At 37.2% G+C, this 17,297-nt stretch overlaps 1 protein-coding gene across 1 annotated transcript in view; it reads right to left on the bottom strand.

Annotated features, from left to right (window-relative positions):
• Positions 1-9,958: 9,958 nt before the first annotated feature.
• Positions 9,959-17,297, bottom strand: part of LOC111147387 (succinate dehydrogenase complex assembly factor 3) — a 61,156-nt gene continuing 53,817 nt past the window's right edge. Inside the window, exon 2 of the mRNA XM_022503390.1 lies at positions 9,959-10,259. Coding sequence (XP_022359098.1) covers positions 10,056-10,259 — 204 coding nt within the window. The 3' untranslated portion in view covers positions 9,959-10,055. The remainder of the gene's footprint in view (positions 10,260-17,297) is intronic.

Here is a 17,297-nt window from a genome sequence, read left to right as displayed (position 1 = left end):
GAGAACCTGGGACTCTCTGGGAGGGTAAGGCCACCGGAAAGCAAGTGTCTGATGTGTCACTTGATGAGGACATGACCCATAAGTGCTGACCCAACAGCAGGCCCGTCTATCACCTTTACCAATTCAGTCCCATTTTCCTTCGGGAGGAAGTGTGACAGTGCAGTGGTGAAGGGCACAGGCGCTAGCAAACTCCTAAACGTTGATCCCAGCTCTTGTACTTAACAGCTCTCTCAGCTCTAGCTGGTTATTTCACTCCTGTAAATTCCAGATTATTCATCTCTAAAACAGAAAATAACAGCAACCCAAACCATGAGAGAGCTGATGTTTACGTGAGAGGCTCCATCTGAAGCCCGACTGGCATGAAATGAGCATCTCTGTTAGCTGGATGTGCCGGATGCCGGTTTACTGCCTCTCCTTTCCAAAGTCGTCCTGCGTCACCAGTTCTGTGCTAATGCGGACTTAAATCCTCCCTTGCAGTGAGCACAGTACTGAGCTTTGTCGATGGAGGGTTACTGCAGGGAGGGGGACTTTTCTCCCTGATGACGGTGTGCTGCCATCTTTGCTTCTGGCTCCCGCAGCATGGGGGTCAGTGGCACAGGTCTGGGATATCCAGGGGTGCTCTGCCCCGGCTGCACACCCAGGATTTAGTCTCTTGTCAAGCTTGTAGCCTGGCCTGGCCTGGCGAACACTTCACATGGCCCTCCCAGGCCTCCCAGCACCTAATTCTCTCTGTGCCTGCTGCCCGCCTCAGCCTGCCCGCACTCCCAAAGTTCTTACACCAGGTCCTCCAGAAATGTACACCGCGTACCCCAGGCTGCACACTGCCCTGCGATGAGCAGGATCCAACCACCTCAGCTCCCTCTGCAAACCCACCTGCCAGCTTCCTGTTTGCCCAGAAAGACAGACCACCTCTAACCTGGGAAAAACAGCCATCATCTCTGCTGGCCCGCGGGCTGCAACCGCATCTTTTCCAGCAAGCTCTGAATCCCAGCCTTGGGGAGGGAACCCCATCCCAACTCAGTCCTTCCTTGGATAGTGCATCCTTTAGAGTTCTCCCTAGATCTTCTTAGTTGCTTCTCTATTATAGTTAATACTTTTTTATAGTAAACCTTCTATATTCAAATTAATGGTGATTTCTGTTTCCAGAATGATCTTGACCAATGCGCTATTTTTGATATCATTATTTTATTGAACAAATATTTATTGAGTGCTTGCGGTGTGGTTGGCACTGTTGTGCATACTGACAAAACTGCAACAAACAAGACAAAATTCCTGCCCTTATGGAACTTGCATTCTCTAGGAAGACAGATGGGGACACCAGTTAAACAACGTGCGATGCCTGTCTCTAGAAGGCAGAACATTTCATAAAGCTTTGAGATCCAATTCACATCTCCTTAACATTAGAATAGTTGGTGTAAAAGGTCAACTAATTCAAATCTAGTTCATTCAAATGTTTTTACCATAATGTTTTCTTTTAATCATTGAAAAATCACATTGCTGGGGATGCCGGGGTGGCTCAGTTGGTTGAGCATCTGCCTACAGCTCAGGTCACAATGGCAGGGTCCTGGGGAGGAGCCTCACATTGGGCTCCCTGCTAGGTTGGGAGCCTGCTTCTCCCTCTCCCTCCCTCTTCCTCCCACTCCCCCCAGCTTGTTTTTTTTTTTTTTCTCTCTCTCTCTCTCTGCCAAATAAATAAACAAAATCTTTACGAAAATAAAAATAAAAATCACATTGCTTTTGAGTGAGCTTGTCTTACAAGTTTGTTGTGATACACATTTTAAATTTACAATTTTACTCTTCTTATCCTGGTGCTTGATTCTCTTTCCAGTCATCTCATGTGAGTGGCGGCATTCACCAGATAGGCCGCTCCTCTGCAGATAGTTATTATTTTAAAGTTGCTTAGCAACAATTATTTAACATTCAGCTTCTATCAGCTTCTGCACTGAGATGTTTTGAAACCCTGAAAAGGGTGTACTATGTCAGGTATTTAGCATTGAACTCCATTATTTCTTTGCTAAAATAGCACAGAGTCTTAGAGCTTGTCTAGAAATCACCCATTTATTGAAGCCCATAATAATTGCTGCTTGAGCCCAGCATTTCTACGTTTCTATCACAGTGAGAGATATTCAGACCACAAAACTAGTTGAAACAAGCAAATGTGTGTTTCAAATTCACTAATCTTTGAAAGTGAAGATGCATTTCTTGACCAAATAAATTCTAAAAATGAAAAGGTGAAAAATGTGGTTAGACCAGATAAACTTACCCGCCTCTTCAGATTAAACAGCTTTATATGAATCTAATTGACATTATAAAGGTCCTAGAGTCTTTTGTCTGTCGGGTCTCATACAAACCTCACCTGCCATTCACTGCAAAACCAACTTCACCTGAAACACATCAACATAAAATAGTGCCAAGGCCTAGAAAGCAAAGAGCTTTATTAAAAAAAAACAAAAAAGAGTAAACAGAAAACTAACCCTTATCTTTATTTTCCTTCTCAAGCCAGTGTATTACTGCAGTACATACTGAACACATTCATGAAATGCTATGAATAAATCAAAACTGTAGACAGTTGGATTACAGTAAAAAAGGGGGAACTAATTATATTAAAGAAAATCTGTAGTTGATTCTTAATAAAATAAAGTTATTATTTTCCTACTTTATTGAATATTGAGTATGGGTCCCTGGGGTTTTTTTGTTTGTTTTTAATCCAACATCATACTCAATACTGCAATGCTCCTTTTTTTAAACAAGGTCCAGTCTGCCATATGTTGGGAGAGGAGAGGCCAAGAACAATGATAAACATTCATGGAAACCTTTAAAATATAAAACACCATCACCCAGGAACCCTAAAAAGCTCCATGTATCATTCTCAGCCCTAGCTTTGTTTGCTCCCTTAGAGGTAACCATCCTCCTAATTTTTGTGACTGTTATTTTCTTGCTTTTCTTTATAGTTTTACAACTAATATCTGCATCCCTTACACTATCGTTTCACTTTGCCTGGTTTTGAACTTTGTACCAATGGATTCATGTGTGTGTGCTTAGATAGGACTTCTTTCTTTCCATCAGTATTGTAGTTAGGAGAGGCTGTAGTGCATTCTGTTTCATTGCTCTCTATGTACCATAACTTTTTATCCAGTCTGTTTGAGGGACATTAGGATCGGTTCTGGCTTGGAGCTGCTAAAATCATTCTTCTATGAGCATTCTTGTATAGTATCCTAATCTTCTACAAATGCACAAGATTATCTCGTGTACATGTCAGAGTGATTTTGTGGGTTGTAAAGTAATATTGATAATAATGATAGCAATAACAATGATAGAAAGCTCTTTATAGTATTTATGATGTTCTGGATACTGTTATGAGCATTTCACATAGATGAACTCATTTAATCTTCACCAAAAAATCCCATGAGGGCAAAACTTAGTTCCTAGGACAGTAATTGGGAGTAAGAGAGGAAAAATATCTTCCTCTTATATATGAAGTCACATACTCAAGGTCATAGAAGTAAAAAGATGGGATTCAAATCCATGGAGTTGGCAACAGAGTCTGTACTCAACCACATCATAATGCAGTAGTGTTTAGACAGTTTAACATCTTCAAATTTGTTAGAGAATGTCAAACTGTTTTCTAAAAGAAGTTATGCTAATTAACACTCTCATTAGCAAGACAGGAGAGTTTCCATTATTTTCTATCATTCTCAATGAGATGTTATTGTCAGTTTCCTTATTTTAGGCAATTTGAAAGTTGTGTAATACAATCTCATTGTGATTTATACTTGGCATTTCTCTGTTCCAAATGAAACAAAGGCTTTTGTTTTGTTTACTGACCATCTGAATTTGTGAATTTGTTCAAGGTTTTCCTCCATTTTGTTTTGGATCTTACATCTTTCTTATTGATATATAGTTCTTTAGATGTTGTATTATTTCTTTGAGCGTTATTGATGTGATACAACTACCTCTTCATAATCTGATTGCTCTTGATGGAAAAAATAACTTGCTAATTGTTTAGATATGTTCACTTTTTTCCTTTACAGCTAGAGCTGATTGTGTCTTTAAAAAATCCTCTCCCAAGGCACATGGGTGGCTCAGTTGGTTAAGCATCTGACTCTTGATTTCAGCTCAGGTCAGGATCTCAGAATGGTGGGATCAAGTCTGCATTGGGCTCCACGATGGATGTGGAGCCTGCTTGAGATTCTCTCTCTCCTTCTCCCTTTGCCCCTCCACTCCCACCCCTGCTTGTGCTCTCTCTCTCACTCACTTTTGCGCTAAAAACACAAAAAACAAAAAACCCTCCTAGGGGACCTGGGTGGCTCAGTGGATTAAGCATCTGACTCTTGATCTTGGCTCAGGTCTTGATCTCAGGGATGTGAGTTCAAGCCCTGCATAGGGCTCCATGATGGATGTGAAGCCTATTTTTAAAAAATCCATTCCTATCTCAGTATTTTGAAGATACTCTTTACATTGTATTCTTAAAGTGTCATAATTTTGCCTTCTACCTTTTGATCTTTAAGAAATCTACAACCCGGGCGCCTGGGTGGCTCAGTGGCTTAAGCCTCTGCCTTCGGCCTGGGTCATGATCTCAGGGTCCTGGGATCGAGTCCCGCATCGGGCTCTCTGCTCGGCGGGGAGCCTGCTTCCCCCTCTCTCTCTGCCTGCCTCCCTGCCTACTTGTGATCTCTCTCTCTCTCTCAAATAAATAAATTTAAAAAAAAAATTAAAAAAATCTACAACCAACTCTAGGTACCCAAGAATTTTTTTCCATAAGAATACCTAAATTTCCCAGAACCATTTGTTGAAAAGCAGTCCCTTCTGCCCTGTAGGATGGTACCACCATTGCCATAAGATAAGCTACGCCTCCATATAATAAAATGTTGCACTCTCTTCATAACTAGTTATAATGTGTTTTAATATCTGACAGGCAGAGAAAATTCTATTACATTCTTCTTCTTAGTCTATTGGCTGTTTTTGGTCCTTTCCACTTTGATATAAATCTTAAAGTGTGCTTTTTAATTAAAAAACCATTTGGAATTTTGATGAAGATTACTTAGAAACTATAAAGCGTTCGGGAATAATTTTATTTACAATTCTAAATCTCCCACTCCTTGTTACTCCTTGAGTAACACTTTAATGTTTCTTTTTTTAATGGTTTTAATTTTTTAATGTTTCTTTATTCATAAACTTGATACAAGTTAACAAAATTTACTGGACATTGACAAATCTGCAATGAGAAACTAAATCCAAAAAAATGAAGCATGCCAAATGTGCAGATGCTGATCTGCTAGCCCTCAGGATATGAATGAATTCAATAATATATTCAAGGTTTAGCCTTAGGTATAAGGACCTTTAACGCTTTAAAGAATTTTGCTTTGTCCCATGTTACCTGAGCACCTGGCAATCAGAACTGTATACAAATATAACAAAGTGAACAAAAAAATAGCACATTTTCAGTTTTCTTTAGTGTCTTTAAGTAGAATTTCAAATTTTTCTCCAGTTGAATACCTTTTGTGAAATTGCTTTCTGTTTATTATTTTAATATTTTTATAAATTTTCACATTGGTGCTGTTTATATAAAAATGCAATTGATAATTAGGGATGCCTGGGTGGCTCAGTCGGTTAAGCTGCTGCCTTCGGTTCAGGTCATGATCCCAGGGTCCTGTGACCCAGTCCCGCATTGGGCACCTTGCTCGGCAGGTAGCCTGCTTCTCTCTCTGCCTACTGCTCTACTTGCTTGTGCGAACTCTCTCTGACAAATAAATAAAATCTTTAAAAAAAACCTTAAAAGAAAAAATGCAATTGATTTTTATACAGCAATTTTTGCATCTAACAAACTTGTTAAATTTCTTATTCTAATAATTTGTAGATTCTTGGGGATGTTCAACATATACATTAAAATTATTTCAGACTTACAGTTTTGATTTGAAAGGCAGTGATGACAGACATTCTTGTCTTTTCCCCAATCTCAAAGAGAAAGCTTTCAAGGATTCATTATGTTTGTTGCAGATGTTTGATAGAAACCCTTTAATTAGACTGATGAAGTGCCCTTTATATCTAGTTTGCTAGGAGGATTTTTATCATGAATAGATGTTGAATGCTTAGCAAATGCTTTTTATAGCTCTAATGAGATCACAATTAAATCTTTAATTTGATTATGTGGTGGATCATAGTAATTGATTTTCTAATGTGAAAACAACCTTGGATTTCTAACATAAACGTGACCAAGTCATGATGAGTCATCTTTTACTGTATTTGTTTTACTAATATTTAGAATTATGCATCTATATCATAAGTGAAATTGGCCTGTAATTTTCCTTACCAATACCATTATTTGGTATCAGATATTTGACTGTCTCACGAAATGAGTTAGGAAGAAGTATACCTCTTTTTCTATTCTCTGGAAAAACTTGTTTAAGTTCTTAAATATTTAGCTGTACTCACCAAAGAAGTTGTTTAAGCCTTAAATTTTCTTTCTATTAATATTGATAAAATTAATGGAAGAGCTATGGAAACTTTTTTGGGGGGGGTCTACTTTGCTAAGCTATATAATTTCTAAAAATTAGCTCTTATATATGCTGCAAATTTTCTGGCTTTGAGTTGTTCATAGTATATCTATTAAATGTCAGAAAAGAAATGGTTATGTCCTCTTTTCCCTCCTGATACTTTTTTTTCTTATCCAACTTTACCAGAGATTTGTCACTGAAAAAAAGTCTTTTTCTAAGAATAAACTTCATTTTTTTATTACTTTCTGCTCTAATCTTTATTTCCTTTGGGATTATTTTGTGCTGTTTTTCTAATTTATTAAGATAGATCTCATTAATATTCAGTCTTTCCTTTTGCTAGATACATTCAAAGCTATGAATTTCCTCCAGCTACTGTTTTAAGCTACAGCCCATAAATTTTACAGAGTATTTCACCAGTGTTCATTTCCACTTATATTTTAGGATCCATTAGTATTTCTTGATTGATTCATTGGTGATTTACAACTGTGTTAACTCCCTAAAATATGGGGCTGCTTAATCATTTACTTCTAGGTAAACCAATTTAAAAATTACCCTCTCAGTGAATTAAACCTTTCATTATATGAAGTTTGCTTTCTTTAATGGTATTTCTGGCTTTACAGTTGTTTTCAGATATAAATATATCTATATCAGATTACTTTTCACTGGTATAACTTTCACCAAAATTTTACTTTCAAACTTTATTTTATGCTGTAGGTGTGTATATAAGCACATATAAATGGTTTTATTTGTCAATCAGTTTATTCTGCCTCCAGCTGGATAACTTAGTCCACATATTTGATGTGTTACTAACAAATTTTATTTATTCTATAATCTCAAATTTTTTCTGTTCATCATTCTGGTTTTTTTTTACTTTCCTTATTTTATAAAATTTTTTTCTACCTCATTTTCCCTCAATTACTAGCTTGAAAGTTACACACTCATTTCTATAAAACAATAATTTTAGTGGTTGGTTTTACATTCAAAAATTCTATATAACATGTAACCACTAAAGTGGTTGTTATATAAAAATGAGTTAAACATTAGAAATCACATTTATACTTAAAATACCTTTATTCTCTTCTTATATAACTTACGCTTTACTTTTTCTATTTTTAATTGAAGTATATAGTCGATGTATACTATTACACTGGTTTCAAGTGAACAACATAGTAATTCAACAATTACATACATTACACAGTGTTCACAACAGTAAGTGTAGTTACCCTCTGTCACTACACAAAGTTATTACAATAATATAGACTATTTTAGAATACTGTCATATTCTCTATACTGTATTTTTCAGTGAAAATATGAAAAATATTTTTCAGTATGACTTATTTTATAATCGAAAGTTTATGCCTCTCAATTCCCTTCATTTATTTTGCATTCCCCATCCCGCTCCCCTTTGGCAACTAACAGTTCTCAGTATTTATGAGACTGTTTCGATTTTTGCTTGTTTGTTCATTTGTTTTATGTTTTAGTTCCACATATAAGTGAAATTATATGCCATTGGTCCTTCTCTGTCTGACTTACTTTACTTAGAATAATACCCTCTAAGTCCATCCATTTTGTTGCAAATTACAAGATCTCATTCTTTTTTTTATGGCCGAGTAATATTTCATTTTATATATACACATACACACGCTGTGTCTTCTTTATTCATTCACTTATCAATGGACACTTAGGACCCATATCTTGACTATTGTAAATAATGCTGCAGTACACATAGGGGTGCATACATCTTTTTGAATTAGTGTTTTCGAATTCTTGGGTAAATACCCAGTAGTGCAATTACTAGATCATATGGTATCTCTATTTTTGATTTTCTGAGGAACCTCCATACTCTTTTCCACAGTGGTTGCATCAATTTACATTAAGGGCTGTAGACTCAATGAGGACTGCTAAATGGAGTGAGGAGTCTGGCAGCTGTTCACAGAGAAGAAGCCCAATATGGCAAGAGAGTAAATATGGATCAATTTTTAAAGATCTGAATAAATGCAATAGCATCTGAAAAATGATCACTTCAGAATCTCAAAGTAGACATACATAATTAAAGTTACAAGTCATTTTAGTAATTTTTAAAAATTAAACATTTTAGGATGTGCATGGGATTACCACTTAACTCTTTTGTTTATAATCAAAAAATTTTATGAAAGTATTTTATATCTCTATATGATTTAATGGGTCATCTGTTATTGATAAACACTGTAAATACATTACACTATCATTTATATGATGGGTTATACAATGTATGATACCGAATCTTAAAGCTTCTTTTTAATCTTTCATTGTATCTGAACAATCAGGGAGAAGGGCTGTTTACAAAAATAATCATACATTATTAAAGTAGAAATGATGAAACTTTCAGGTTGACAATGCATGTAAATAACAACCTTGTTAGAATTCCACATCTGTTATTATCACAATATACTTACCTGTTGAAGCTAAAACCATGAGGCTAATAATGCTTGAACAAGAACAGCATTAAATTTATATATAAAAAAACTTCTGGGGGTGCCTGGGTGGTTCAGTGGTTTGGGCCGCTGCCTTCGGCTCGGGTCGTGATCTCGGGGTCCTGGAATCGAGTCCCGCATCGGGCTCTCTGCTCAGCGGGGAGCCTGCTTCCCTCTCTATCTCTCTCTCTCTCTCTGCCTGCCTCTCTTCTTGTGATCTCTCTCTGTCAAATAAATAAATAGAATCTTAAAAAAAAAAAACAACTTCTGGCAAAATTCCACAACTTTTCCAAGAAAGAGTCACTTTCTTGTTTAGTCCAAAAATCAAATCCTATCCAGCAAGTAGTGTTACTTCAATAATATGAAGTCTTGTCTATTACTCATATTGATCTATATATTACAGACAGCATTAATAACATCCCCAAATAAAATATTTCATTAATACCAGGCATTCTTAAAGCCTAAAAGCTTAAGAAATAAAGTGTAAAAAAAAACGGGAATTAAAATAAGGGCTTCTGAACTTAAAATAGTTATTTTTTCTTTATTTTTTTTCAGTGTTCCAAGATTCATTGTTTATGCACCACACCCAGTGTTCCATGCAATACCTGCCCTCCTTAATACCCCCACAAGGCTCAACCAACCCCCCATTCCCTTCCTTTCCAAAACCCTCAGTTTGTTTCTCAGAGTCCAGTCTCTCATGGTTTGTCTCCCCCTCTGATTTTTCCCAACTCACTTCTCTCCATCTCCCAATACTCTCCACGTTATTCCTTATGCTCCACAAGTAAGTGAAACCATATGATGATTGACTCTCTCTGCTTGACTTACTTCACTCAGCATCGTCTCTTCCAGTCCCCTCCATGGTGCTACAAAAGGTGGGTCTTCAGCCTTTCTGACGGAGGCATAATACTCCATAGTGTACATGGACCCCATCTTCCTTATCTGTTCGTCCGTTGAAGGGCATCTTGGTTCTTTCCACAGTTTGATGACTTTGGCCACTGCTGCTATGAACACTGGGGTACAGATGGCCCTTCTTTCCACTACATCTGTATCATTGGGGTAATTAACCAGTAGTGCAACTTAAAATACTTGTTAAGCTCTGTTGTATAGTCTAACATTTTGGCTTCCTGGATTCAGTCGTACTGAATCGTCTATTGGGTTTAGTCGCTTCTTGCATCAGCTCCTGCAACTGTCCGATTTGTTCATCACGAAAGTCATTAAGTCTTTCTTCTGGGAGGGCAGCTCCAAAACATACTTTTTCTGTTGAGTTTTGTCTGTTTTCATTAGTTTGTTGCCATAGCACTGCTGCATACACCTAATAAAAAGACCAAAAAAAAAAAGGTTTTTATATATATATAATTATATATATATATGTATATATATACACACGTATATATATGTATGTTTATATATATATAATTAAGTACTCATCCATTTAATGTTAGAGGACTTGAAAAATTCTAATTCCAAAGTCACCTACTTTTCTCCATCACTGAAGATACAAACAATATAGTTGTGTCTTTACTACTCACTGACAATTTCAAATATACCTTTTTAGCAAAGTTTTTAACCTAGAAATCTGTGGGCTGGGTGTGACCCATGAACAGACTCAAAGAACATGCATAAACCACCCAACAGTCATGTGCTAAATTGTATGCACACAAGCATTGCCGATAGTTCTGGGGCTGTAGCTTTCCTTGGGTTTTTATGGGGGTGGAGGGGTCTTAAAGACTTAAAAGTGGGTTGCAAAATTCATGATTAATTCCCTTGCTTACAATTAAAGCATTAATTTAAATCACACTGGAGAGAACGTTTTCAAACCTTTAACCCTTCTATATTTAATAATAATTTCTGTCAGGAAAAAATTCTACATTTTTCATGCTGTCACTTTTTTCTTATTTAATCATCATCTTCAGCCTAATATTCCAACTACTATTGTCTTATACAAGGGATACTTTTTTGAAGCAGACTCTCCTGTGCAGTCAATCTTTCTTTCATCAGACAGGAGGCAACCATGTGTTTTAGTTCATGAAGTTAAAAGATTATATGCACCCTCTATGTAAGTAAATATATCAGTTAACTCTATGTAATGCCACTAACTCCATCTGGTTTAATTAAATTGCTTATAACTGCTGGGTTGCCATTACCACCAAAGAAACTTTAATTCAAGACATTCCAAACCTTTACCTGTATTGAAAATATTTGTTTTACAGAAATCTGTTTCATAAAATAACTGGAAAAGAGTTGCACATACCCCAAGCTTTAGCAATCCCACCTCAAAGTATATGCCCCACAGCAGGGTTTCTCAACCTTCGCACTATTAACAAATTGGATAATTTGGATAATACTTTGTGGTGGAGTGGATGGGAGTCTGTTCTTACACGGTAGGATGTTTTAGCAGTATCTCTTGTCTGTATCCATTAGATGCCAGGAGCATACCTCCTGACAATCTTGATAATCAAAAATGTCTGCAAACATTGCCAAATGTTCCCTGGCAGGCAAAACTGACCCAGGTTGAGAACTATGGCCCTAAAGAGACTTTCAAACATGTGAATGAGTAGCACAAGAAGCTTGGTATTACTTGTCAAAGCAAAAATGGAAGCGATCTCATGGTAGTTTTCAGTAGGAGGAAGGACAAATACACTAAGGTTTATTCAGATACTTCATCTCTTTAAAGAGCCAGCTTTTGGTTTCATTGATCTTTTCCATTGTTGTTTTCATCTCCATTTCATTTATTTCTGTTCTGATCTTTATTATTTCCTAACTTCTACTAGATTTGGGCTTTGTGTGTTCTTTTTCTAGCTAGCTCCTGCAGGTGTAAGCTTAGGTTGTTGGAGATTTATCTCATTTCTTGAGGTAGGCCTGTACCACTGTAAGTTTCTCCTGAAATGGCTTTCACTGCATCACAAAGATTTTGGGCTGTCGTGTTTCATTTTCATTTGTCTCCATGTTTTGTTCATTTCCACTTGATTTCTTTGTTGACTCACTGCTTGTTCAGTAGCACGTTGTTTAGCCTCCATGGGTTTTCTCCACCTTTTCCTTGTGACTGGTTTCTGGTTTCATTCCCTTGTGGTCACAAAAGATGGATGATAGGATTTCAATCTTAAATTTACTGACACTTGTTTTGTGGCCTAACATGTGATCTATCCTGGAGAATTGCCAAGTGCACTTGAAGAGAATGTATATTCTGTTGTTTCAGATGGAGTGTTATATATGTAAGTCCATCTGGTCTTAAAAAAATGTAAAGCTGCTGTTGCCTTATTAATTTTCTGCCTAAATGATCTACCCATTGATGTAAGTGGGATGTTAAAGTCCCTAACTATTACTGTATTACTCCCAATTTCTCCCTTTCTGTTGGGTGTATAGCTATTTGGATATTGGATGATCCCTCTATCATTATGTGGTGCCCTTCTTTGTCTCATTACTGTCTTTATTTTAAAGTCTGTTTTGTCTGATGTGAGTATTGCTTCCCCGGTTTTTTTTTCCTCCCTTTTAAATGGAGTATCTTTTCCCATTCTTTCACTTTCAGTCTATATGTGTCTTCAGCTCTAAAATGAGTCTCTTGTAGATAGCATATAGATGGGTCTTTGTTTTTTTTTATCCATTCAGTAATCCAATATCTTTGGAGCATATAAACCATTTACATTTGAAGTAATGACTGACAGGTATGTTTTTGTCGTTTTGTTAAACTGTTTTCCAGTTGCTTTTGTAGTTCTCTGCTCATTTCTTCCTTTCTTACTCTTTTCCCTTGCAATTAGTGACTCTGTGATGTTATGCTTGGCTTCTCTTTATTTTTTTGTGTACCTACTGTAAGTTTTCAGTTTGTGATTAACATGAGATTTATATGTAACATTCCAAGTTATATTAAAATGGTGGCCACTTAGTTTGAAAACATTCTAAAGGAACTTTTTAACTCCCACTTCCACAGTTCATATAAATGTTGGCATATTATACATCTTTTTATTCATATTTCCCTACTTCCAGTTAGGGCCTTTTCTTTTCCACTTAAAGAAGTCTCTTTAACTAACTTCTTATAAGCTTGGTTTAGTTTAACTTTTCTTTGGAAAACTCTATCACTCTTTGCCAAATAGGAAAAAAAAAACAAAAACACCCTACAACCAAGAATATTCTTTCAGCTCTTTACAGGCCAAAAGGGAGTAATAAGATACATTCAAAGTTGCTGCTGTTTCCCTCTGTTGCTGCTTTAAAATTTTCTATTTATCTCTAATGTTTGAGATTTCAGTTACTATGTGTCGAGTGATGTGGACCTCCTTGGGTTCATCTTGTTTAGAACTCTGTGTGATTCCTTGACCAAGACGCCTATTTCCTTCTGCTCTCTCTTCACCTTCTGGGACCTCTATAATGTGAATGTGCATTTGATATTGTTCAAGACATCTTTTAGCCTCTCGTTTTTTAAACTCTTTTTGCTGTTCAGCTTGGGTGCTTTCCATGACCTTGTCTTCTAGATCACTGATCAGTTCCCCTGCATCCACTAATCTACTGTTGATTCCCTCTAGTGTATTTCTTGTTTCAGTTATTGTATTCTTCAACTCTGACTGGTTCTGTTTTGTATTTTCTGAGTTCTCTCCAGTCCAGTGAGCACCTTCATGATCATTACTTTAAATTCTATCACACATATTGCTTATCTCCATTTCATTTGGAGTATATTCCTCTGTCTCACTTTGACATCTGGTGTTTCTTTCTATGAATTAGAATTCTCCTAAACTTGAAGGAATGGTCTTTTATATGGTCATCCCCAGTGGAAGCTATGTGTGCCGGGTTGGCTGCCTGGAGCTATGGTTGGCATGGGCTGAGGGTCCCAAATCTCTCTGTGCAGAGGGCACCCTGGCAGGACAGCCAAAGTGAAAGAAAAGTGGGGTGTCCTCGGGCACTCAATGCAGAAGGTGCCCTGGTGGGGGAGGTGCTGAGAGTCCCAGGGTGCTCAGTACACTTAAGATAGGAGGTTCCAGAGCACTCTGAGGTAAGAGGGCCCTAGCAAAGCCATCTGGAGCCAGAGTGGTGTGGGTCTAGAGTGTTCCAGGGTGGTTGGTACCTGTGTCACCTTTGATGATGGCTGGAACTGCAGTAAGTGCTGACCATGAGAGTCCTGGTTTATGTTGCTCTGAGGCTGCCTTGGTGGGATGGCTGGGGCTGGTGTGGCCTAGGGTCCCGGGGCTCACTGGGGTGATAGGTCAGCTAGCGCACCCATATCCTTCTCCTGTCCATGCTATCAAGGTGAAGGGGAAATGTAAAGCAAGGCTCTTACCAGCCCCTTTCTGGTAATTCCCAGAAAGGATTTCAACAGCTCCCTTCTTGTTTGGCAGATTTTCCCTTCTTGTTCAGATCCTTTATACTGTAGTTGTTCTTTGGTTTTTGTTTTATTTAGATCATGACAGGTGCACTCCTTAATCCTCATCACCTATTTCACCCATTCTCCCACCCACCTCCCCTCTGGTAACCATCAGTTTGTTCTCTTAGTCTGTTTCTTGGTGTCTCTCTTCTCCCTCACCCCCCATGAGTAAAATCATATGGTATTTGTCTTTCTCTGACTTATTTCACATAGTATTATTTTCTCTAGCTCTACCCATGTTGTTGTAAATAGCAAGATTCCATTTTTTATGGCTCAGCCATAGTCCACTGTATATACATACCATACTTTCTTTATCCATTTGTACATCAGTGGACACTTGGCCTCCTTCCATAGTTTATTACAGCATTACTGGATTATAGAATCTATTTTGAACTTTTTGAGGATACTCCATACTGTTTTCCACAGTAGCTGCACCAGCTTGCATTCCTACCAACAGTGCATGAAAGTTCCTTTTTCTCCACATCCTTGACAACACTTGTTTCTTGCGGTTTGGTTTTAGCCATTCTGATAGGTACGAAGTGATATCTCATTGTAGTTTTGATTTGCATTTCCCTGATGGTGAGTGATACTGGGCATCTTTTCATGTGTCTGTCAGCCACCTGCATGGCTTCTTTGGAAAAATGTCTGTTCATGTCTTCTGCACATTTTTTAACTGGATTATTTGTTTTTTGAGGTGTTGAGTTTGTTAAGTCCTTTATATATTTTAGATACTAGCCCTTTATCTGATAGGTCATTTGCAAATATCTTCTTTCATTCAGTACGTTGTCTTTTCATGTGGTTGGTTGTATCCTTCACTGTGCAGAAGCTTCTTATTTAGCTGTAGTCCCAATAGTTTATTTTTGCTTTTATTTCCTTTGCCTCAGGAGACATACCTAAGAAGATGTTGGTATGGCCAATGTCAGAGAAATTACTGCCTGTCCTCTCCTCTAGGATATTTATGGTTTCAAGTCTTACATTTAGGCCCTTAGAGTTTATTTTTGCATATAGCAAAAAAAAAAAAAGTGGTCTAATTTTCATTTTTTTGCATATGGCTGTCCAGTTTTCCCAGCAGCATTTGTTGAAGAGACTGTCTTTTCCCACTGTATATTCTTTCCTCCTTTCTTACAGATTAATTGACTATATAATCATGTTTATTTCTGGGTTTTCTGTTTTGTCACATTGATCTATAGGTCTATTTTTATGCCAATATTATACAATTTTAATTATTCCCACTTTGTAATAAAATTTGAAGTCTGGAATTGTGATGCCTCCAGTTTTTCTTGTAGTTGCTCTTTTTAAATGGCAGCCTTTTTTACTGTGCCCCAAGGCATCTGGTGTTGGTATGCACTAGATGGCCTAGGGCTCCCTGAGGCAGCAGGCCTGTCAAGGCACCCAGCCTCTTCTCCCAGCTGTACTTCCAAGATGGAGGAGGAACACAAAGCCTAGTGCTTACCAACAGCTCTCCTGTTGTTTGGCAGGGCTCTAGAGCTGGTTCCTTTACATTCTAGTTGCCATTTTAAACCACAGTTCTTTTTTTCTTTTGTCTAGAGCAAACATATCTGCTTAGCATCCCTCAGTACTATAGTCCCTCCCCACTATATCCCTCCCCACTATAGTCTGCAATGGTTCGGGTTCCATATGTTATCACGTAGAGAACAACAGAAGAAACAAATATAGTATATCTATCTTTTGTTGTGAAGAAGCTGTTCAGTCACCTGTCAGCTTTTTTTCAGGAGGAATTGCTCTAACAATAGTTATGGATTTGGTGTGTCAATGTTGGAGGTAAGGTCTTCTATGTTGCCATCTTGGACTAGAATTTCAGATACCACTTTATAATCCATTAACAGGTAAATTAAGTAAATCTTATTAGCATGGACAAATGTCCAAAACAGAATCGAAAAGTGAATTTTAAAAAAATTATTCATTTGTAGAAATGGGAAAATTCATTCTCAAATTCACATGGAAAGGTAAGAGGCTCTGAATAGCCAAAACATCCTTGAAAAAGCAGAACAAATTTGGAGCACTCACAGCATACAACTTAAAAACTGGCAAAGTTACATTAAATAATCAAAATATAAACATACAGACCAACAGAATAAAACTAAGAGTCCAGAAATAAACCCTCCACATATCACCAATTGTTTTTCCACTAGGGTGTCAAGTTCACTCAGTGGGGAAAAGAATAGTCTCTTCAAGAGATACTTCTGGGAAAACCGGATCCCTACCTCCCATAATAAACAAAACTTAACACAAAAATCCATGAAATTTCAGACCTAAATATAAGAGATAAAATCATAAAACTCCTAGAAGAAAACAGATAAATCTGCATGACCCTGAATTTGGCAACACATTCTGAAATATGACCCCAAAACATGAGCAATAAAAGAATAAACTGGGCTTCATCAAAAGCTTCTATGTAGCAGAAAACATTATTAAGAAAGTGAAAAAACAAACTACAGAATGGGAAAAAATATTCACAATCTATTTATTTGATGAAAAAACTCAGACTTACATAAAAAGAACTACATTTCAACAAAAAGACAACAACCCTATTTAAAAATGGACAAAGACTTAAGTAGACATTTCTCTAATGAGGATATACATATGGTCAACAAACACATTAGAAGATACTCAACATCATTAGGGAAATGCAAATCAAAGCCCTGTTGTGTTGGCAAGAATCTGAAGAAAATGGAACCCTTGGGGAATGCTGATAAGAATATGAAATGGTATAGCCACTGTGGAAAACAATTTGGCAGTTCCTCACAAGGTGAGAGAATTACCATATGACCCAGCAATTCCACTCATAGGTATATACCCAAAATAAATAAAAGCAGGAACTCAGCTGCTTTCACACCACTGTTCATAACAGCTTACTCACAACAGCTAATATACTCACTCTTTGCAGATGATATGATAGTTGTGGAAAACCCAAAAGACTCCACCCCAAAACTGCTAGAACTCATACATGAACTCAGTAGAGTGTAGGGATATAAAATCAGT

Source organism: Enhydra lutris, unplaced genomic scaffold (assembly GCF_002288905.1).
Source record: "Enhydra lutris kenyoni isolate GAN:26980312 unplaced genomic scaffold, ASM228890v2 scaffoldscaffold16, whole genome shotgun sequence".
In the NCBI taxonomy this organism is placed as follows: domain Eukaryota; kingdom Metazoa; phylum Chordata; class Mammalia; order Carnivora; family Mustelidae; genus Enhydra; species Enhydra lutris.
This window is presented reverse-complemented; position numbering and strand designations above follow the sequence as displayed.